Source organism: Rhamphochromis sp. 'chilingali' (assembly GCF_963969265.1).
Source record: "Rhamphochromis sp. 'chilingali' genome assembly, chromosome: 12".
NCBI classification, from domain to species: Eukaryota; Metazoa; Chordata; class Actinopteri; order Cichliformes; family Cichlidae; genus Rhamphochromis; species Rhamphochromis sp. 'chilingali'.
Window position 1 is genome coordinate 5,874,454 of NC_137939.1, and position 22,825 is coordinate 5,897,278.

Here is a 22,825-nt window from a genome sequence, read left to right on the forward strand (position 1 = left end):
TTACATTGTTCTGCTTACGATAGAAAAGCATGGTGCAATGTAAGTACAGACCTCCAAAGCCTCTGTGTTCTACAGAAGACATGATCATTCTTTCAGCATGCAGACTTGAAATACTTGGTAGAGACAGTACTTGGTAGGTTATTTATCCAGACTCTGTGTTCTTTTTAAGAGTAAGCATTGGCTGTGTGGGAGAGCAGTAGGGCCAAGGGGAAGTTATTCCCATAGTGAGTTTATCTGAAGTTAACCGCCTCTCCCCCTATTGCTCTCTGAAGGTTTCAATGTCCGGTTGCATGGGTGTGCACTATATGCAGGAGTGAGTGAGTAAGACAGAGAGCAAGAGAGCAATCATGATGCAGTTTGCCCACATAGATGCAGCTAACCTTCATACTAGGGATACACCAGTCCAATATTTGGATTGGTCTGATCCTCAGAAAACACATTTGCATCGTCTATGGGGCTAAACTGAATTCTAGGATTTCAGTGTTTACGAAGCTATGCTAAGTAAAACCACAAGCACTGCATGTGGTTGCTAAAGGCAGAGCTATCATATCATAGGGACGGGGTCAGCAGTTGAGGGTATTTCACACCTGCAGTACTGACAGGTTTTTGACTTGATGCCAAACTTTGGTCAAGTGAGCGCAGTGAGATTAGGAGTAAGGAAATGAGGAACTAGCATGATCATGAATGGCAGCGGCCTGCATTAACCTAATGACTCTCACACTGAGCTCTAACATGTGAATAATATATATTTTTAAATTGTATTTATTTTTGTTTAATTAATCAATCAGATGGTTTTCATTACATGTTCATTGCACAATTTTCCTTAAGAGAAAGAAGTTAATGCTGTAAAAGGTTTCCACAGGTGACCCTGTTAAAGGATGAGTTATATTTGCAGCTGCCTCTGTCTCTGGATCACGGAGTGGACTTTTTTTCACTCAGTCTGCTTTTGGTGTGGTGCCGCTGAGCTATTGGTAGGCTGTCCGCTCTGCATCGCTCTCTGTGTGATTACTGTGCAGATTTCATGAGGAGCACGAGCATGTTGCCTCAGCTTCTGGTCTGACATCTGAGGTGGGGGTGTCAGTTGCTCCTGTGGAATGGTCTTTTAGGTCAAAAATACCCATACAGCGTACACTATGTCCTCCACCATGTCCACCTGTTTTTTCCACAGTTTTTTTGTAATTTGTTGCATCTGCTCTGTCACGTTCCTGGGTCTGTTGATCCAGCGTTTTGAGTTTTAGTTTATTTGGATGTTATGTTTAAGTTCTTTAGGCTAGCTAAGTTCATTTGTTTATTAGTTTTGTTTATTAGTTTCTCTTTGTGTTTTCTACCCCTGTGTTTAAGTTTCCCTCTCCCTGTTTCCCTCTTCTGTTGTCAAAGTTTATATTGTCTTGTCTGCGTCTCATGTTTCCTGTTTTATTTTGAAGGTCTGTGTCCTATGTCAGTGTAGTCAGCTTTGCTTCCTTTGTCTGGTTATGTCAGACTAGTGTCTGCTGTTTCCCCATGTGTTTCCACTTCCCCTAATCACCCTTGTGTGTATTTAGTCTGTGTGTTTCTGCTCATTCTTTGTCAGGTCATCTGTTGTTCACGCCATGTTTCTAGGTTTCATGTCCAGGTTTTTCATGTTGTTTGTTTATTTCTCCCAGTTTAGGTTAATGTTAGTTTTCTTTCAGTTTGCCTTGCCCTTTGGACTTGGGCGTTTCAGAATGGCTCTAGCACTCCACCTATGCAGGTTATGTTGAAGTACTACAGACACAGTTTGAGCTGAATGAACGAAATTTATTGCATGTATGTAACATGCCAAGATGGACGAAAGAGTCCATGGAGACCCCATGATCCAAACCCAACACGAAGTCCAACATTTTGAATTGAAAATGGCAATTTTTGCAATTTCCAGGCATTGTACTTTTGTGAACTCCTCCTAGGGATCAACTTCAACTTCATATTCGGTCAGACTAAACTACAGACCTGGGCCACATTAAACTGCTTTTCAATTTTCACCACGTGGCACCATAGCGAATTTCGATAATTTGCCATGATATTTTAATTTGTTCATATTCCCACATGCATTGTCCAATCTGGACCAAGCTTCTCAGGTTTGCGGCTCTGCTCCTGAAGACATTTCAACTGCAATATTTTACAGTGTTCACAGCATCACCTAGTGGGAACAGGAAATGTCATGTTTTACACTTTGGGGTAATGTTTCAAGGCGGATGATCCCAACAGCCTCAAATTTGTCCAGGAAAGCCTTAATGAGTTGGTCTTAGGTTACATTCAAAACTGTGAGCCTTCGTCGAAAGGCGTGGCCCTGGCGGCATGGTGAATTTTGATGTTTTACCATGAAGCACAAAATTGCTAGAACTGAAAGAAATGTTGGCCAATCTCCCCCAAACTTCACAGGCATGAGTCCCACCCTGAACAGATTCATATGACCATTGCCAGCAGTGGTTAGAGCGCCACCTAGTGGGAGCACTTACTGCTCCACTTAGATTGAGCCCCTCCACCAAAAAAAACAGTGAGCCTTTATGATGCTTCAGTGTGAAAACCGTGAGGTTTCATTGAACGGCGCACCGTGGTTGCCATGTAAATCACCATGAAATAGGACATAGGTTTTGAAGGACTTGGAAAGCTCTAAAACTCATGAATCTTGGCACAGACCTCCAATGTGATGAAGGCTTTCATGTTTTATGGTCGCTTTCAAATTTGGCAGCCTTATGTAAGAAATGAAGACGTAAAAATTAGTCTATTGGAACCACATACTAAACTTAACAGGAAATCATGTATTTAAAATTTAATTAGCAAATTTGGCGACATTTTTCGCCATTTTAAGGCCTCAATCTTTCACGAAGAAGTCCCCCTAGAGATTTCATCAGATCAACATGATATTGTGCGGAACCTGAAGACCTTGGTCATGTTAAATTGTGAAGCTTTTGGGGTTTTGTAAAATGGTGTGGTCATGGCCGCCATGAACTACTAAACTGCTGTAACTCAAAGGCACATTGTCCAATGTCTCCCAAACTTCACAGGCAGGATGAGAATCGAGCCCCGAACACATTGATATGCCATTTCTCAGCAATAGTTAGGACACCAGCTAGTGCGAAGTGGAAATGCACAGTAGGTTATGATCATCATTCGATCTAGATGAACGTTTAACTGGTGATTCCACAAATGGCATGCATCAGTGTGACATGTTGGTAAATGGTATTCTCCATTGTCACCTAGTGGGCATAGGAGATGTTGGGCAGGGCTCGACTCCACCGCAATGCGACGGCCCTCTCTGCTTTCAGCTTTAATTTAAAATTGCTTTTATTTGAAGTTCAAATAAATCACATGTAAAATTATCCATGTACTATGTTAAATAATATGTAATTAATAGTCAAAATGATCGTTTTTATGGTTTATGCCTTACTTTGTCCCCTTGTATCATATTGATACTCAGCGTTGACAGATACCCAAAGCCAAAGATTACACCTGATGAAGCTGGATTGTTGTATCACTACTTAACACAGCAAGCAACTTCAAACACTGGGTCAAAGGTTTTTATGTGACTCTGTGGTTCTGTCATACTGTCTTAAAACAGTCAGTGGAGCATCATAAAAATTTATTACTCATGTTTTATTGAGAAATTCCATTTTTATTATGAAGTAAGTCATTACACGTAAAGCCTTGAAGGAAAAGATTGAATTTCTGCTTAATTAAAAACGAAATTCTGAAATATTCAAATGAATCAAAGGGGTAGTGTACAGCAATCTGGTCATTAGGGAAAAAAAATACTCGTGTGTCTTTTGTCATTTGCTGTGGATAGCAGCTTGCCAAAAATGATCTTCTATTGATGCAAAATATTAATTTGAACACTTTATTCAAAGTTCTACAAATTTACAAGCATCTGCCTAAAAATAATTGGCAGGAGTACAATCCTAGAAACATCTATAGTCGGCATTGAAGGAGAACAATTTTAGCAAAGCTGGATACAAAAACACATAATCCCATTAAGCTGAAAGGTTTAACCAGCAATCAAATGTTTGTTTGTTTTTTCTCTTCACAATAACTGAGAAATAACATTGGAAGAATCTGCCTTACGTATAAAATTGGGTGTCTTCACCTTTTAAGAAGTCATATATTTTGACTTTTATTGTCACAGCCAAAATGCACAGCCAGTAGCTTGGCAAAGCAGTGGTGTCACTGAGGCTTGCACACGATTTTCTTTAGTTTATATGTTGTGGAAACCTGTAAGAAACCAGTGAAAACAACAGTTATGAGGGATTGTGTTTCAAATTGAGGGACCAGGTTTGAATGAACACATTACCTTGGGGCATCTTGGAGTCCTACCTGATATAAGAGTAACCACAGACAAATACTCTCTGATCAGCAGGTTAGTTGATAAAGTTGGCTAATTTGGGCTCACAGATCATTTGGGCATTTCAGCCATGCTAAAATCAGAGTTTTAGCTGTTTATAATCCCTGTTTGACAGCCAAAGCATGATGTGGTATACAAACACCAAACAGGTTTCAGTGCACCAACTTAAAGGCTCACCCAAAAATCAGTTTTATTACTTGTTTTTCATAGTTGAGAATAGTAAACTAATGCCCGACACAGGTTGCTTAAATATAATCAGGATTTTGCAGACTGCATATTGATATGTTTACTTTTCAAAGCATATCATTATAAACATATTTATGATTTTTAGCAAAACTGCGCTCCCCTAATTGTGTAACGGGGGATCCATTTGCTCTGCTTGCTGCATAGCTAAGCTAAGTAGAAGGGAAAAAAAAACTTTTATTAAGAAAAAACAAAAGGGAAAATAAGAAACACACACACACACACACACACACACACACACATTAATGTTGCTTACCTCGTTTATATGCATTTGTTTCATTTGAGCATACTTTGTTGGGAGTCTTTGCTGGGATTTTTCCTAAGCTCTTTGTTTCACTGTGCACTTTGACAAGTGTGCAAAGCCCCTTCTCTTGACACAACAAGCAGAGGACGACTGGTAAAATTAAGATAACAATACTGATTGCTCCAAGTGCTGTAAATACTGCTCTTTACTGCATTTAGCAACAAATGACAAGTGCAAAACTGATCTGATACAAAAATTAAACAACAGCCAGTGTGTTTGCAATTGCCATTTTATTTGCCAATAGGATAGTGGCAGTCAACAAAAGCTCACATAATGAAAATGTTTGACTGAAATATGGATTTGTATTCCCAACAAAACTTTTTAGTGTAGATTGGGTTCTTTAAGATTTTTTAAGATAAACCTGAATTTTGTTTTTCGTTACAGCCAGCTATTACTCTAAATTGAAAACATGTTTTAAAATACACATTTTACTGACTCCAAATGGCTTAGTGACGCAAGTGAAAATGAAACTTTTAGCTAGCAGTCTAATACAAAGTAATGGAACATCTTTCACTTTCCTTTGTACCCTCATGTATGAATCTAAGACGTGAGTGGAGTTTCAAATATTGACTCACTCACTGATTCATCAGTACATGGCAAAGCCTTTAGGAATCCTCAAGCAAGATCTCAGAGTGTCTTTGAAGTTTTCTATACAGATATGTAAAGATGTGGACTGTTCCTCCCTGTGAATATTCCTCCCATCAAGAATAATAAATAACAATTTTGAGAATCTATCCATCCATTCATTTTCAAGTCACAGCAGCAAGAGACTTAACAGGGTATTCAAAGAATCCCCCAAACACCTGTTTCTAGCTTTGTTTCGGGAACCCTAAATGTTCTGTGGGTCATACTCTGGGGTCTTCTCCCAGCTGGATGTGCTCAGCAAGCCTCCAATGGAAAGTACCCTATCCTAATCAGCTTCCTATACTACCTGGAAAAAAAGCAGCGTCTTTACTGTAAACTCCCTTTGGAAAGCTGGTACCCGCAACATTATGGAATAAAATCAATTTGAACCCAAAGGTCACGATCTTAGGTCAGGAACATAAAAGCGATCCTTGGCCCAGGAGCCTGTTGAATACTTGAAGTCAGAGCATATCCTTAGTCACCATCATGAAGAGAGAGAAGTTAAAAACCTGACAATCTATCATCCATTGGAAATGTACCTGACTTTGTACCACTTTGGTTACACAAGGAGTGGGGTAGGGCTGTTCGATATAACAATATATATCGGATGACGATATAAAAACATCTATCGTTTCATTTATGCTATCGTCTGTTTCGTGGTGTCGCAAAATAAACTGTTTACAGCAATATTTTTTCATCTTTTTGATGGTCACTGTAGTGGCTATATTAATTTCCTAAAGTTCTCTCTTTCTCTTATTCTCTTATATTTTATATAACCACACTACTTATGCGTTGTCATTAGCAACAACGACGGTAACACCATCGCGTGTCCGCTTGTTTATGTTCCACATAAACCTTTCACAATAAAGCTCAAGATCCTGTTGAGACTTTTTCAAAATAAACTGAATCACATGAAAGAGCAGATTATTTACAGATGAGAAGTAAAAAAAGAGCCGCCAGGTGCTAAAAAATAAACCTTAGACTCAAACGTTAGAACAGGCTTTTCCCCGCAGCACGTCTTTACAACTTATGTCTAAAAATGTATAGTTTCATGCATCGGTTAAAACACTCGACTCCAGCTACATGACGCCCAGCTGGAAACACTTCACGCAAGTCGAGCTGCCCGAGATTCACAGAATTTACAGAAAATGTTAAATTTTTGTGATTTATATCGTTATCAGGGCGATAGAATTGTTATATCGGGATATGAGATTTTGGTCATATCGCACAGCCCTAGAGTGGGGTCATATCAGTGTCAGCAATACCTCATGCCACTCACAAGTTTCCCAGGGTGGATATAGTTGTAGCACTCCTCACAAAACTTCCCACAGTGTAAAAGAGCCCACTGTTCCATGGCTGCTGCTTCTCCTGAGCCCACAGCTTGACAGTCAGTTGAAGCCTCCTTTGCATCACCCTGGAATAAAACTTTAGTGAGGCTAAGCTGTATGACTCCCTGATAACTGGATCACATCAACCCTCCCTCTTTTTACATGCATCTTATAAATACATTACCAGTAATATATATCTGCGATGGAAGAAAAACAGTAGCTTGGAGAACTGCTGTGAGCAGACATTGACTTTACTTTTTGCGTCACAGCATGTCAGCATTCCTGTGCATGAATGTAAACAGCTTATGTTTGTTACCTTGTGTAGCAGCAAAGATGCAATTGTACTTATTTTCTTAAATTATCATCAAATTAGTTTTTATTTGAAAGAATGAATGAAAATGATTGTTTTCCCCAGTCATTTATTTTCAGGGATTTCTTTGTCATAACTGGTAAGGTAAGGTAAGGTAAGGTAACTTTATTTATACCTAAAGGCAAGGTAAATTTGCTTTACAGAAAAATGACAGCATTTGACATCCCTTTAAAAACACACATACCTAGTAAATATATAAAACTCACTGTGACACATACTTTAATATTTCGAATCAAAAACAGTTCTTATTTAATTCAGTGACAGCAACGGGGACAAAGCTATTTTTATAACGCTTTGTCCTGCATCTCGGAAATAGAAACCTCCGTCCTGAGGGAAGAAGCTGAAATTCACCCCTTAGAGGATGGGAACCATTATTAAGGATTGATAAAGCCATCCTCTGTACCTGCTTAGAGTACAGGGAGGCTAAACAAGACTGTGGCTCACCTATCAGACGACTGGACCATCTCACTATCTGATTTAGAGAGTTTTTCTCTGTGACAGAGGTCTGACCAAACCATGCCACCAAACAAAAGGATAAAACAGACTCAATAAAAGAACGATAAAACAAAGTTAAAATTTTTTGGTCAATGTGGAAATGAACAAGTTTCCTAAGGCAATAAAGGTGCTGGTGACCCTTTTTACAAACTGATTTGCAATTTTGATCAAAGTTCAGTTTTTCATTTATTATGGTCCCAAGATATTTATATGATTGTACTTGCTCTATTTTCTGACCTTTAATTAAAGTGACTGCTTGCCCATTTTGTTGTTTCCTAAAATCAACAACCATGTCTTTTGTTTTAGATATGTTCAGCTGGAGATAAGACTCCTCACACCACTGAACAAAGTCATCAATGACTGGACCGTGGTTAGTTTCACCCTCTTTCAGTAAGCTGACAATAACAGAGTCATCTGCATATTTAATGATGGCCCTGTTTTCATGTCTGCTCTGACACATATTTGTATAGAGAGTGAATAATAAGGGCGATAGGACGCACCCTTGAGGAGAACCTGTGGAGGAGAACACTGACTCATATAGCGTAGTTTAATTAGAGCGTATGCAATCATAAACAAGACAAATACAATATTTTACACAGATTTCACACTATATTCCTATATAGAAAAGAAATAGTAAAAACGTATATGATTTACTCATGAAAGTGGCCACTTTGTCATTACTTTCATATATTGTTTTAGTAAGTTTCCAAAACATACAAGTTTCATTATATAATTCTTCAAGGGATCTTATACCTGTTTTCACACAAGACAGATACAAACTTTATAAGATTTATATATATCTTTTCCATATGGGTTATCACTGTATATTAGGTTTTTAGTCTGTAGAGAAAGAAAGAAATCTATACTACATTGACGAAAATTAAAACCAAAAATGGTCAGGCATTCGTGGCTGTGGTTAAAAACATTCTACACATTTATAATAAATATCCCTATTACTATATCTTGACATCTGATGGTTGACAAATGACCTTCTTACTCATGTACAGGAGGAAACTTGATTAAACTAGATGAAAATATCCTTCTCAAAACAATATATACCTGTCTTTATGTAGACATTCAATATACAACAGAGAACAACAAAGAAATAACTTTAATTTGTTACTCCCGTATATGGGCTTGGACCTAATCAATTCTGTTTCCCCAGTGTACACAGCTCTGGAAACACTTGGTGCAATTGGTGATATTGCATTTGAGATGCAGTAGTTTTGATTTGCTAGAAGATGTGGTGACATGGTTGGAACATTCATGTCACATTTCTCTTACAAAGACAGTGTAAGTGAAAATGCAGCACAGCACAGCACACCCCAGCTGATAGTCACAGCAGTATTGGCTGGCACATTTTTTTATTAGCTCTGTTAACTCCTGTTTTTCTTTTTATGTATTTGCAGTATTTCTCTGTAAGTTTGTAGCACTTGAATCACAAGACTGTGTTAATTTTCCCTCTCTTTTCTAGTGAAGTTTCTAATTGTTTTATTCTTTATAGTTCAATATTTCGGTTTTTCATGAATTAAAAAAAAGACTACCACATTTTTCAAGCCTTTGAATAAGATTTGATCAAACTCATACTGTGCTTGAAATAACCTGAACCAAACTGAGTAGCATTTGCTGTTCCTAAATGACAGACCTTAAAGATGTACCTTATCGGCCTGGACAGCGGGGAAGATGCCTTAAAAAGCAAGATTGGCTTTTTTTCTTTTTTTTTTTTTATTTGATGCATAAAACCCTGAGCTGAAACTAATGGATTTGGGGCCTCACAAACGGCCGATACCTCCCCCACAGCTGACTCCCCATATGCCTATTTATTCATGCTGAGGTAAGCTGGAGGAATTCATTTGCTGTCAGCTAGTATTGAATTTGAGATTAGTTTTTATTTCAGCCTCTGAAACAGCTCTCTCTGCCTTCCACTTTTGCTCCGATGCTGAGTCTTGTGTTGTCGGAGGAGTCTTAGAAAACACGCGCGTATCACCATCTGGCAGCAGGTGACAGATATGAGCAAAGCCGGCTTATTTCATAATGACCTCCAGCTTTATCCTGCGGCATTCCCCAGCCAACTTCCTGTTAGGATTCTGGATCACTGCGCTTCTCTGATAGAGAACTTTTATCTTTTTACTTTCTGTATTTTATGGGTCTTGGTGTTGGACCTGCTATCAGATTTTGACAGCCTGGTTTTAGCATGACTTTGACTTTTATTTATTAACCTTTATTTAACCAGGAAAAGTCCCATTGAGATTAAAAACCTCTTTTGCAAGGGAGTCCTGGCCAAGAGGCGACAACACGTTGAAATTACAAAGTTACATACATATTATAAATAACAATTACATTTTTTTTATGTCTTACAAGGCGTAACAGTCTGTCAACCAGAGTGTCAGTACTGATTTTAAATTGAAAACTTTCTGTTGTCCAGATGTCTTTGCAATATGTATCTGTTCTCTTTTTAGGCCAGCAAGTATACCTCCAAAATAACGCCTTCCTGGGAAGAAAAGAAATTTCTCACTGATTTCTTGGGCCTGTGGATTTCAGACTGGTGTAGCGTGTAGAACCTTAATGTTCGATTACCAGAAAGCAAGCTTGACAGTCATTCTGCATTCCCTACCGCATCTTGCTTTCATTCCCGTTAAGGCAACGAAAGAGTTTCAGAGAGTTTGCATCAGTTTGAACTGAGCCCCCTAGGCACAGCCCCAGGAACTCAATCCCTTCTCATTATTCTTATTCACCCTTTTAATAACAGTTGCCATGGTGCTGGCAACGATCAGGTAAGTTTAGCACCATAACCAAACATACAGTACTGTGCAAAAGTCTGGAGGCACCCTCCAATTCTTTGTATTGTAGTCCCAAAGAGCCAGACCTTCTTTCAATTTTTAAACTGGTGTTAAACAAGTTCTCTGGCCTTTGTGAAGGTCTTTCAGAGTTTTCCTTTGTTGCTTTTTCACTCATTTTCAGTCCAGTCCTTGTACCTGAAATGATTCAGAAGAATAATTTTGTTTGTTTATTAAATCACTTAACACTGACCTCTGAATCAATCAAAGAGAAAAAGGCACCCAACTCAATTTATGAACCAATGCTATGTCCACACATAACAGACAACTGAGCAAAGAATATTTTTTAAATGGTATCTTTAGCAACTTTAATACTAGCAGCCTGTCACAAAAACAGTTGAATGTATAAAAAATGCCAAAGATAACACAGTTTGACAGACATAAAATATTTTTTTACACGAACAAGGTGATTTTCAAAGAGCTATTGGTCGAAATGTTGTCATATCTCGCCATGGTGTGCAAAGTGTACTTTAAAAAAATGAGGAGTGGAGGACAGAAAAAGAAGTGGCATACTTAAAAAAACAACAACCCAAAAACCCCAAACATCTACAGCAAATGAACAGTATTTGGAAATCATGTCCTTAAGAAATAGGACAATAAATTCCGCCCCATCGGTTGATCCATCTACTGTTCACTGAAGCCTTAACAGAAATGGTCTCAGTGGAAAGGTGACAGTTGAGAGGCGATTCTTAAGGAAGCGAAACCAGGAGAAACAGGTGAGATGTTACATGGGAACTAAACTGAAAATCAGTCGCAACAGGTTTGATTAAATTATGAATCAAATTTGAAAAATTTGATTCAAATCGTTGTCAACATGTAGGGAGGTGAGGAGAGAGGTACGACAGTGAGTGCCTGCAGCCATCTGTGACACATGGTGGAGGCTCTGTTATGATATGAGGCTGCATTTCAGCCAGTGTTGTTGAGGATCTTGTCATAATTAATGGGATTAGGAAAAAAGTGTCAACACACTAACAGTGGAGTAAAAGCGGACTTGGATAGAAAAACACAAAGAAGAACACTGGGCTGGCCTCCCCAGAGCCTAGACCTGAACATTATTGAAACAGTATAGGATCATCGTGACTGAGAAGAGAACAAAAAGCATCCAAAGAAGAAGAAATCTGGAAAGATATTCCTGAAGACTGTTTATGCAAGTTACAAGAAAGTTTGCTTAAGAGATTTCATGCTATATTTAAAAATGCAGTTGGCTTTCAAGCTCCAAGGATGTTTGCACATGCTTTAGTAAATTACTTCATCCATTTCCCATTTTCCTTGCAAATTCAAAGAAATGTGAGGTGGCTTAAGACATATGTTGAAGATAAATGTTTATCTTATTGAAATCAGAATCATAATACTTTATTAATCCTTAAGGAAATTATGTGGTTACGATTGTTACAAGACAATACAAACAGTAACAGACTGAAGTAAATTAAATAATAAAATATATTACAAAGTTACAAAATATAAGAAATAGCTGTACTATACACAAATAGCACAATTATAAATATTCAGAATATTACAGATATTAAAAATGTGGGATTTTACTCTTAAATGTAAACTGCTAAACTTTCTTATCCTTTATAGTCACTTTAATAAGCCAAATGATTCATCTCATGTTTGTCTTCCTTTCAAGTTCCCGTGCAATTTTATTTTAATAAAGGCTGCACAATAAGGATCTTCTAGTAATCATTCATCTCTCCTTTCTGCTTTGAGGGACATGCTACATGTAACAAAGATTATAATTAGACAGCCTTTTGTTCTGTGTAACTTTCTTGAAGGGTTATGCTTGCAGAAAGGAACAATGAGGTCCCTTGTCAAACATCTCCACCCTTTCAGAGAGTTATTTTGAATCTTGAGTACTCCCAGGACTCCAGAGACGCGAGGATGATACCTGTCTCTCATACAGATTAGTTGCCCTAATGATGAAATATTCCAACTTCTGTGCCATTACTGAAATGCAAATGCTTTGTGGTAAACACAAATGAATTCCCCTTCCACCTTAAAAAGAAATGTTTATTGTAATGAAGCACTGACTACCACAGGAATCACTCTTATGCTTTTGATGAATAACATGTAATCTCTGTTGTACCTTAGTAATTAACCAGGAAACGAATGTCACACATGCTCCTGTCCTTGTTGTCTATGTTTTTTGTTCTTGTATTAAATTTTTTTTTAATCAAGGTTCTCTATTATCACTCCAGGAATTTAAATACACTGTTGTAATTAATATATATGTATTGGGTGTTTCGTCCATATAAAGCAACACATAAGGAATGAGTATTGTAACAGTTCTCCACCATCAACACAGTGCATTAGTGCACAAATACTTTAAAGTGTAATTCAAGGTGATGTGTAAAAGCACACTCACACCCTCAAATATTTCCTCCCTCTCAACTTTGGAAATCAGAGAGTCTTTTACTTTAAGTTACGAGGGTACAATTTGACATGTCAAATGAGAGAGAAAGATTCAAATTAAGTGTTTGTTATGGCATTTTACTTCAGATCTTTTATTGGCTGACATCCCCTGGGAAGGCTGCAATAGGTTTGAAGGGTTTAAATTAAATTTAAGTGTGGTGGCAGTGTGGTTTGTTTTTGACAAGTCTGTACCTTCAGATGTTTGCATTAAAGTTTTATGAAGGTTACCAGCTGATTATGCAGTACTGCAGGGATCAAGCAAGTTCTACTCACATGATCGAAAGATCCATGCATGAAATGCGTACTGTTTATGCTTCTCCTGCGTAGAATTTTCCTCCCTCGCTCCCTCGCTAGGACTTCAATATCCACTTGCTTGCAGAAAAAAAAAAAACCTGTGCAAAGTGGTTTTCAGTTTAGCAGGACATCAAAGCTGATCTAGTTTTGTTGGTTCTTCACCCAGGAAGCGGAGTCCTGCTGAGGCCCATGTTTACCAAACAACCTGGCAGTGTGGTGTTTCCCATTCGTTCTGGCGAAAGTCGCAGGGAGGTGGTGTTTAGCTGTGAGGCCCAGGGACACCCACCTCCTTTCTACAGGTAACAGCTGCAGACATGGCTTTATGCATGCTTCCCAAGTAATATTCCAGAGACGGAAAAGGTAGCCAGAAATTTTCTTAAAAACTGTACAGTATGGATATTTTTTTTATTTTTATAAACTGTGACCACTGTGATTTGTAGATGCTTGCCTCCTGCAATAACACATTTGTGTCTCTCTCAGTCACAGCCAGTACAGGCTTATTACAGTTTCCTAAGCTTCATCTCCCCTAATTCCAGTAAATTCCAGTAACTGAGTTGGACCGCTTGTATTTTTGTGCTGTTTGTGCCTGTTGGAGCCTTTTTAATAGAATCTAATAGAAAAACCATTTCTATGTTCCACTTTGGGTAAGTGAAATTCTATTAATCTGTTACTTAGCCCTAATTAAGAGGTCCTTGCATCACAGCCATACAGTTTATAAATGCAGCTTGTTAACCAAGCACACGAGTGTTGGCTGCTCTATTTTGTCATTCAAATAGTTCACTTCAAAAGCAACATAACATTAATAATAAGGCTTATATTAATCTATGGTAAAAGGATTTATCGCCTTAATAAAACTGATTTGATGTCATTGCTCATTCTTTGTAAATTATTAATTATTAATTAACTGCCCTTAGTTGCAGGTGTTTTGTATATTTGCTCTGGGGTGGCTGTAGCTCAGGAGGTAGACTGAAGGTAGAAGCTACAATCTGCAGAAGGTTTGTGGTTGTAGTCTGCATGCCAAATATCCTTGAGATACTGATTCCAACTTGCTCTCCAATGCATCCACTGGTGTGTGAATGTGTGTGAATGTTAGACAAAAAAACACTTGAGCATAGAAAAAGTGCTTGTATGATTGAGTGAATAAGGCATGTTGTGTAAAGCGCTTTGGGAGCTTCAGGAGAATAGGAAAGCACTATATAAGAATCAGTCCATTTACCATTGACAGCTTGACATTGATCTATACAGTTCAGTGAAAGAGCTTCCTGTCGTTGCTATCCCTGACCAGTGAAAAGATCAAGAGAGTCAAGCACCACCTCTCTGATGTCATTGTTGAGACTGGGTGATAGAGCGACACATTAATGGAGTTTCTTTCACACAATAGGAATAATATGACAGAAACTGTCTTTCTGCTGTAGGCTTTCTTTACAGTCCCACTGGTAAAGATGCACAGACACTGCCACGGGGCATCTGATCTGAGGTTATCACTATGATAAACATGATGCAAATCACTTGACGGATTGAGGTGCAGTAAACAGTTGCTGCAGGTTGTCTTTGTTCAGTACACATACCCTGTGTAGCTGAGGAGTCCCAGTGCTAAAAAAAAAATTAATGTACAGTTCTAAAATGTTGACAAATTAAAATAAATGAGAAGCAATGATTTACTTTAAAGTGCATCAAGCACATAAGCTATTAATTTATAATCTATCAAATGGGGCTACATAGCTGTTTTCTGGCAGGGTAATTAAATACAAATCGCAAAAACCAAGCATTTAATGTGTAATAGCTCAAAATGATCCCTCATACATAAGCATATGCGGGCGTTAATGTAGCTTGAAGATCCTTGGTGTTATGCCTAATGGATACAAATTGAAATGAATGTACAAGATGTTATCACTTGGATCGGCTGGAATACTTAATAAGCAATTGGTCATTTTAGTTTTTAAACGAAAACTCGTTTACGAGTTCAGATCTGCAAATTGTTCTGCCCTTCTTAGTTTAAGTTCTGAGGGCACGCCTGGATTCACATAAAATCAAATTTTGTTTTAATTAGTTCTTTAATTATAGCAGGTGCCACCAACTGTGGCAGTTGGTACACCACATCAGTAACTGATTTCCAGATTGATGACAGCTGCTGTGATATCTCTTTTGATGATGGGGCTGATATTTAGACAGACATATCGGGGGCATTGTTACGGCCTGTTATTGTCGTGTGCCAGCTAGCGGTGGTTTTGATTTAGCGTGAGTGTAGAAGCCTACATGCAGTTTAATTTGAAATGTATGCTTTTATTTTGATAGTGCAGAAAACAGGAAGTTGGGCGAGAGGAGAGTGGAGCCATATGGTTTTTTGACCTCGCAATCTCTCTTCATCCATTTTGAATTGACCTTTATAAGTTTTTGTAATTTGGAATTCTGTTGCTGTGTACCTGTTTGGACTTTTGAAGTAAATATTGAGAAGCTATCAAGGACTGCGGTTTCGTTTTTTGTTTTTTGTGGATAAGGAAAGAGGGACCAAGCGGAGCGTCAAGCTAAGGCTCCATTAGAAGGAAACCTACATTAGTCAAAAAACCTGCTCTTCACGGATTAATGGAGTTTGGAAACGCCTGACTATAAAGTAAGAAGGAAATACCGAACCGAGGAAAAACTGAAGATGGAAAACCGTAAGTCTTAAATTGCCTTGCCTTTTTTTTAAAATTTGCTGAGGTGCATGTGTATTGATTGAGTTTGGAATTTTGCTACCCATGGACGAACAAAACAGTGGAAAAAGGATTGTAAAAATGACTGAGAAGGCTATGGAAGACTGCAAGACTAGAAATGTCAACACACGTAGACATAAGCTCTCTCAATTAACCGGCATGAAAAAAGAAATTGAGCAATTAATGGAAGATGATGCAAACGTTGACCTCGTTAAAAATAAATTACGAGTTGACTTTAGCTCTTTGCAGCAAGACTTTGCTAGCCTAAATTCTGAACTGCAACAACTTATGAGTGAAGAGGAATTTTTGGAAGATCAAAATAGTTGGTTTGATCCAAAGAACAAGTCCCTGAATGATTTCTTTTGGAAATGTGAAGGGTGGATGAATGAAGTCATGAAACTCTCTGAACAGAACAGAGAGGACGACACAAGAAAGCAGGCAGACAATAGGTCCATGTCATCAAAGTCGGCAAGCAAACGCTCCAGTAGATCTGGATCACAGCGCGGAAGCATTTCCTCTACATCTTCTTCTACATCTTCCTCTATTAGATTAAAGGTAGAAATGGAGCGTGCTGCATTAAAGGCAAAGGCTGCAGCTCTGGAGAAGAGTTTGGCAATAGAAAAGGAAGAAGCGGATTGGTACGCAGAAATGAAAGGAAAAGAGGCTGCAATAAAGGCTAAAAAGGAAATGCATGCTATGCAGACTGCCCTTGCTGAGTCAGATGCAAAACTGAAAGTTTTGCAAAAATATGAAGATACACAGCCAGACATGAGCATTTTTGCAGATGATGATCAGAATGGCAAAACTGAAATTAAAACCACATTCCACCCAACATCGCAGTACGTCTCATCAGCACCCTACGATGGCGACGATGTGCAGACACCAATGCATGAAAGGACAGTGCCTGCGCCAAGCACTGAAAGGGCCGGTGAACCTGTGCTCGATAGTTTGTGTCAAGCCATTTCTCAGCAAGTTAATGTCACTGAGTACCTGGTAAAGAATCACAAAGCTTCTCTATTACCTGACATCTCCATTCCAACTTTCAACGGAGATCCACTTGAATACAACTCTTTTATCGGTTCCATTGAACATGGAATTGAAAACCGCACTGATAATAATCGTGATCATCTACAGTATTTGCTTCAGTACACGAGTGGACAACCACATGAGTTGGTTAAAAGTTGCATCCACATGGAACCTTCAGTGGGTTATACAAAGGCGAAACAAATGCTCAAAGAGTTTTTTGGAGATGACTTTAAGATAGCTGAAGCCTACATAAAGGAGGCCTTGGATTGGCAGACAATTAAGCCAGAAGACGGCACTGCACTACAGTCCTTTGCATTGTTTCTCACCGGCTGCTACAATGCAATGACAGATGTTAACTACATGGAAGACTTGGATAATACGTCTAACCTAAGGGCATTAGCTAACAAGCTTCCTTACAAACTTAAAGAAGCGTGGCGAAAATATGCTTGTGACCTGCAAGACAAAACTAAGAAAAAGGTCAAGTTTAAGGATTTTGTCAACTTTATCAATAAGCAAGTTAGGTATGTGCTACACCCACTTTATGGAAATATAAGGGAAACTACAACAGGTGTGAAGGACTCATTCAGACAAAGAGCAAAGCCACAATATGCAGAGACATTCAAACCAAAGAAAGTGTTTACAACAGCAATCACTGACCCTCAAATGGAAAACAAGACAGAAAGTGCCAAACAAGTGGCATCAAAAACACGGACCGTCCAAGTGGATTCAAGCAGCAAACCTTGTGTTTATTGCAAGGGAGAGCAACACAACCTCCAAATCTGCAGAAAGCTCAAGGACAAGCCTCACAAGGACAAGATTGAGTTTTTAAGGAGCATAGGACTGTGTTTTGCCTGTTTGAAACATGGCCACATGAGTAGCAGCTGCAAAGACAAGCTCCATTGTCAAGAATGCTCTCGACTGCATCCTACCCTGCTGCACATCACCAATAGGGACTCACAAGAAGAAACAGCAAGGGGGGCTGCTCAACAGTTCGTATCAAGTGCTCTTGTACAAACAACAGCAACTTTCAGCATGACTGGGGCCGGTAAGGAAGATTGTATTCTTCCAATCGTTCCAGTATGTGTCAAGGCCCAGAAAGGAACCAAGACAGTAACAACATATGCATTCTTGGATCAAGGCAGCTCAGCCACCTTTGTGACAGAGTCACTGATAAAACAACTGAACCTGAATGGACGAATTACGAAAATTTCACTCCGCACGATGGTAAATGAATCTGTTGTGAACACCTGCATTGTGACTGGACTGGAAGTCAGTAGTCTGGATGGTAGCCAGTTTATTAAACTTTCAGAGGTGTATGCACAAGACCACATTCCTGTAAGTAAAAACAATATCCCAAGCCAAGAAGATGTTGACAGGTGGTCACACCTGACGGAAGTGAAACTTCCCACTATCCAAGCGGATGTTGGATTACTCATAGGAGTGAATGTTCCCAAAGCCATGGAACCGCTTAAGGTGGTAAACAGCGTGGACAATGGACCCTACGCAGTGAGAACAATATTAGGTTGGACAGTAAATGGACCACTTAGGAGTGGAGGCGACATGAGTGGGAGAAACAGATCGGCACAAGTGACTGTGAATAGGATATCAGTAGCCAGGTTGGAAGAGCTCTGGCAGCTACAGTTTAAGCAGGACTTTCCTGATGCAGGACAAGACGAAAATCTTGAAATGTCCAAGGAAGATCGTCAGTTTCTGAACATGGTGTCTCAGTCTGCAAAACTGGAGGATGGCCATTATAGTATTTGTCTTCCAGTGAGAAGCAAGGCGCTGTGCTTGCCAAGCAACAGAGAAGTCGCAGTGCAATGTGCGCTGAACTTACAGAAAAGATTCACCAGAGATGTCAAGTTTTACGAGGAATATGTTGCATATATGGATGATATCCTAAAAAAGGGTTACGCGATCAAACTGAACGATGCTGAATGTAAGTCACTGGAGGGACGAACATGGTATTTGCCTCATCATGGAGTGAGACATCCGGTCAAGCAAAGGTTACGTGTTGTCTTCGACTGCGGGGCAAGCTTTCAAGGAACATCGCTGAACCAGCATCTCTTGCAGGGACCGGATTTGACAAGCTCACTGGTGGGAGTCCTCCTGAGGTTTCGACAGGAGATTGTGGCAGTAATGGCTGATGTGGAGGCCATGTTCCACCAGGTCAGAGTCAGCAAGGAAGATACAGATCTCCTCAGGTTTCTTTGGTGGTCTGATGGGAATTACAAGGAGAAGCTTGCAGAACACAAAATGTTGGTCCACATCTTTGGTGCCACCTCTTCGCCAAGTGTTGCATCTTTTGCACTTCAGAAATGCGCTACTGATTTCGAAAGGGAATTTGGTCAAGAAGCTGCAAGGACAGTCAAGAAAAATTTTTACGTGGACGACTGTCTTAAGTCAATTGCAGAGGAAGATGCAGCAATCACCCTGTGTTCTGACTTGAGGAACATGTTGGCAAAAGGCGGATTTCGACTAACAAAATGGTCAAGCAACAGCAGAAAGTTGCTCAACTCAATTCCTGATGAAGAAAGAGCACAAGGATTTAAAGTTCTGAATCCGGACGAGAGTAATTTGCCGATGGAAAGAGCATTGGGAATTCAGTGGTGTGCTGAATCAGATCAGTTCAAGTTCAAGATCAACCTTAAAAACAGACCGAACACTAGAAGAGGACTGCTTTCCCTTCTCAGCTCCATCTTTGATCCACTGGGATTTGTTGCTCCGGTGATTCTGTGTGCGAAAAAAATCTTGCACGATTTATGTCGGAGGAAATACGGCTGGGATGAATACCTACCGGAGGACGTCATTAAGAGCTGGAATAAGTGGGTTGCAGATTTGCAAAGGCTTGACGACTTTGGAGTTGACAGGAGCATCAAGTCAAAGCAGTTTGGTGCACCAGTCTTTGCGCAGTTGCATCATTTCGCTGACGCAAGCGAAGACGCTTATGGCACAGCAAGCTACCTGTTGCTGCGCAATGCAAGTGGCGAGACTCAGTCCACCTTGGTAATGGCAAAGGCAAGGGTTGCACCTTTGAAGTGTCCAACCATCCCACGAATGGAACTGATTGCCGCAACAGTTGCAGTGAAGATGGATAAACTTCTAAAGAAGGAACTAGAAGTAGAACTGCATGAATCTGTTTTTTGGACAGATAGCACGGCTGTGCTAAAGTACTTGAATAGTGAAGGCACAAGATTCAAGACCTTTGTTTCTAATAGGATCTCAGTAATCTTGAGCCATTCTCACATTCGGCAGTGGAGATATGTCAATACCACTTTGAATCCAGCAGATCATGTCTCTAGAGGACAGACTGTTGCAGCATTCTTAAAATGTGGCGATTGGCTTTCGGGACCAAGTTTCCTATTCTGCTCAGAAGATCAGTGGCCGAAGAATCCAGATCCCAGAATGCTGGATTTTGATGACTTAGAGGTCAAAAGAGAAGCTCAGACACATGTCATTCAGATGCAAGGGCTCAAAGACGCAGTAGACCAGCTGATGAATCACTACTCATCTTGGACAAAGCTAAAGCGTGCTGTAGCCTGGTTCATGAAACTGAAGAGTTTGCTTAAGGAATTAATAGCAAAGAGAAAGGAAGCAAGCACAATGAGTGAGGAAATCAGGATGAGCCAATTCAAGAAAGCTTTCAAGGGAAAAAATCTAACCTGTGATGATTTGTCTAAAGCAGAAATGGAAATTGTGAAGTACTGTCAGAAGCAAAGTTTTGAACAGGACTTGGCAATGCTGAAAGAACATCAAAGGGTGAAGAAAAAAGGCTCTCTCTACAAGTTGACTCCAGTACTGCAAGATGGAGTCATAAGAGTTGGAGGAAGGTTGAGTCGAGCAGCGATGCCAGATGATGCTAAGCAGCAAGTCATCTTGCCAAAGGAGTCACATATCACACAGCTTGTGTTAAGACATACCCATGATGTTACAGCTCACGCCGGACGGAATCACATGTTGGCTCATCTGCGTCAAAAATTTTGGATCCCTGGAGCAAATGGAGCCATTAGAAGGTTCTTGTCAAAATGTGTCACCTGTAAAAGGCTACACGGAAGTACTGGCAAACAAATAATGGCAGATTTACCAAAATGCAGGATCCTGCCTGATGACCCTCCGTTCACCAAAGTAGGTGTTGACTACTTTGGTCCATTCCTGGTAAAAAGGGGAAGAAGTCAAGTAAAAAGATATGGTGTCATTTTCACATGTCTTACCACACGAGCTGTACATCTGGAGGTTGCATCTTCACTTGACACTGATGCGTGTCTCAACGCCATCAGAAGATTCCTTGCCAGAAGAGGACAAGTTAAAGAGATGTACTCGGATAATGGAACCAACTTCCGATCAGCTAACAGTGAGTTAAAGAAAGCAATTAAAGAATGGAACTCCAGTATGATCATAAAATCATTGCAGCAAAGGGGGATCCAATGGCATTTTAATCCACCAGCAGGATCTCACCATGGAGGAAGCTGGGAGAGACTCATCTGCTCAGTGAGAAAAATTTTGAACGTCACAGTAAAAGAACAACTGTTGGATGAAGAAGGTCTCCACACCTTGCTGTGTGAAGCTGAGGCTATTATAAACAGCAGGCCTATTACAAAGGAATCTTCAGATCCCAATGACCTGGAGGCTTTAACACCCAACCATCTCCTGTTGCTGAAGGTTAAGCCAGAATTACCCCCAGGAATCTTCAACAAGGATGCCCAGTATGTAAATCGCAGGTGGAGACAAATCCAATATCTTGCAGACATTTTTTGGAAACGCTGGTGCAAGGAATACCTCATGCAGCTCCAAGAGCGTCAACGATGGACTACACCTAAGAGAAATTTCCATGTTGGTGATGTTGTGCTGATCGTAGATGACACAGCACCCAGAAATTCATGGCCACTAGGAAGAATCGTAGAGACCTTTCCAGACCAGAAAGGTCTGGTGCGTCAGGTGAAAGTAAAGACCAAGACCAATGAGCTTTGTCGACCAGTTACAAAGCTGTGCCTTTTGCAAGAAGCTGAAGATAATTGATGCACTCTTCGAAAATCAAGAACTAGTTTCCTCTGAGGGGAGGAAAGTGAAAGAAGATTCTTTTAAGATAGTTGAAGTTCAGTTAAGTGATGTAGCCATAGATCTTTTCATTTAAGTTAAAGATTTTGTAGTAATTGTTTCAAAGACATTGATAACAATTAGGGGCCGGTAATGTAGAAGCCTACATGCAGTTTAATTTGAAATGTATGCTTTTATTTTGATAGTGCAGAAAACAGGAAGTTGGGCGAGAGGAGAGTGGAGCCATATGGTTTTTTGACCTCGCAATCTCTCTTCATCCATTTTGAATTGACCTTTATAAGTTTTTGTAATTTGGAATTCTGTTGCTGTGTACCTGTTTGGACTTTTGAAGTAAATATTGAGAAGCTATCAAGGACTGCGGTTTCGTTTTTTGTTTTTTGTGGATAAGGAAAGAGGGACCAAGCGGAGCGTCAAGCTAAGGCTCCATTAGAAGGAAACCTACAGTGAGGTTTAAGATGCCACATGTTGAAAGTTTGTTTCAAGGTATCAAGGACAAATTAACTTGTCTATAACTACCAAGCTATCACGATGTCACGTGGCCCCTAAATTTGTGTCATCTGGACTTCTGTTCTAGCTGCAAAACAAATCGTTTAATCAGTCCAGCCAACATATCTGCTGGTGAACGCCGCACTGCTGCATATGGCCCCGTTCCCTCGCTCCTTCAGTGGTGTCCCTCTCTCCGTTTGCCTTAATCCTTAACACTGTCCGTAGCAAGAAAGTCTAAAATAGAAACCTCAAACTTCCTTCTTTCTGCGAGCTGTGATCATCTAATCAAATCTGCAATTCTGCA

The 22,825-nt window shown here is 39.7% G+C and overlaps 1 protein-coding gene across 2 annotated transcripts in view; it reads left to right on the top strand.

The window, feature by feature from the left end:
- The window catches only part of cntn3a.1 (contactin 3a, tandem duplicate 1), an 84,902-nt gene that overhangs the window by 11,636 nt on the left and 50,441 nt on the right, over positions 1 to 22,825 (top strand). The window contains exon 3 of one of the 2 annotated variants that reach the window (XM_080898465.1): positions 13,428 to 13,560. In XM_080898465.1, the coding sequence (XP_080754591.1) occupies positions 13,428 to 13,560 (133 nt within the window). Of the gene's footprint in view, positions 1 to 13,427; positions 13,561 to 15,517; positions 15,919 to 22,825 lie in introns of those variants that run through there. The other variant, XM_080898466.1, reaches the window with a different exon arrangement.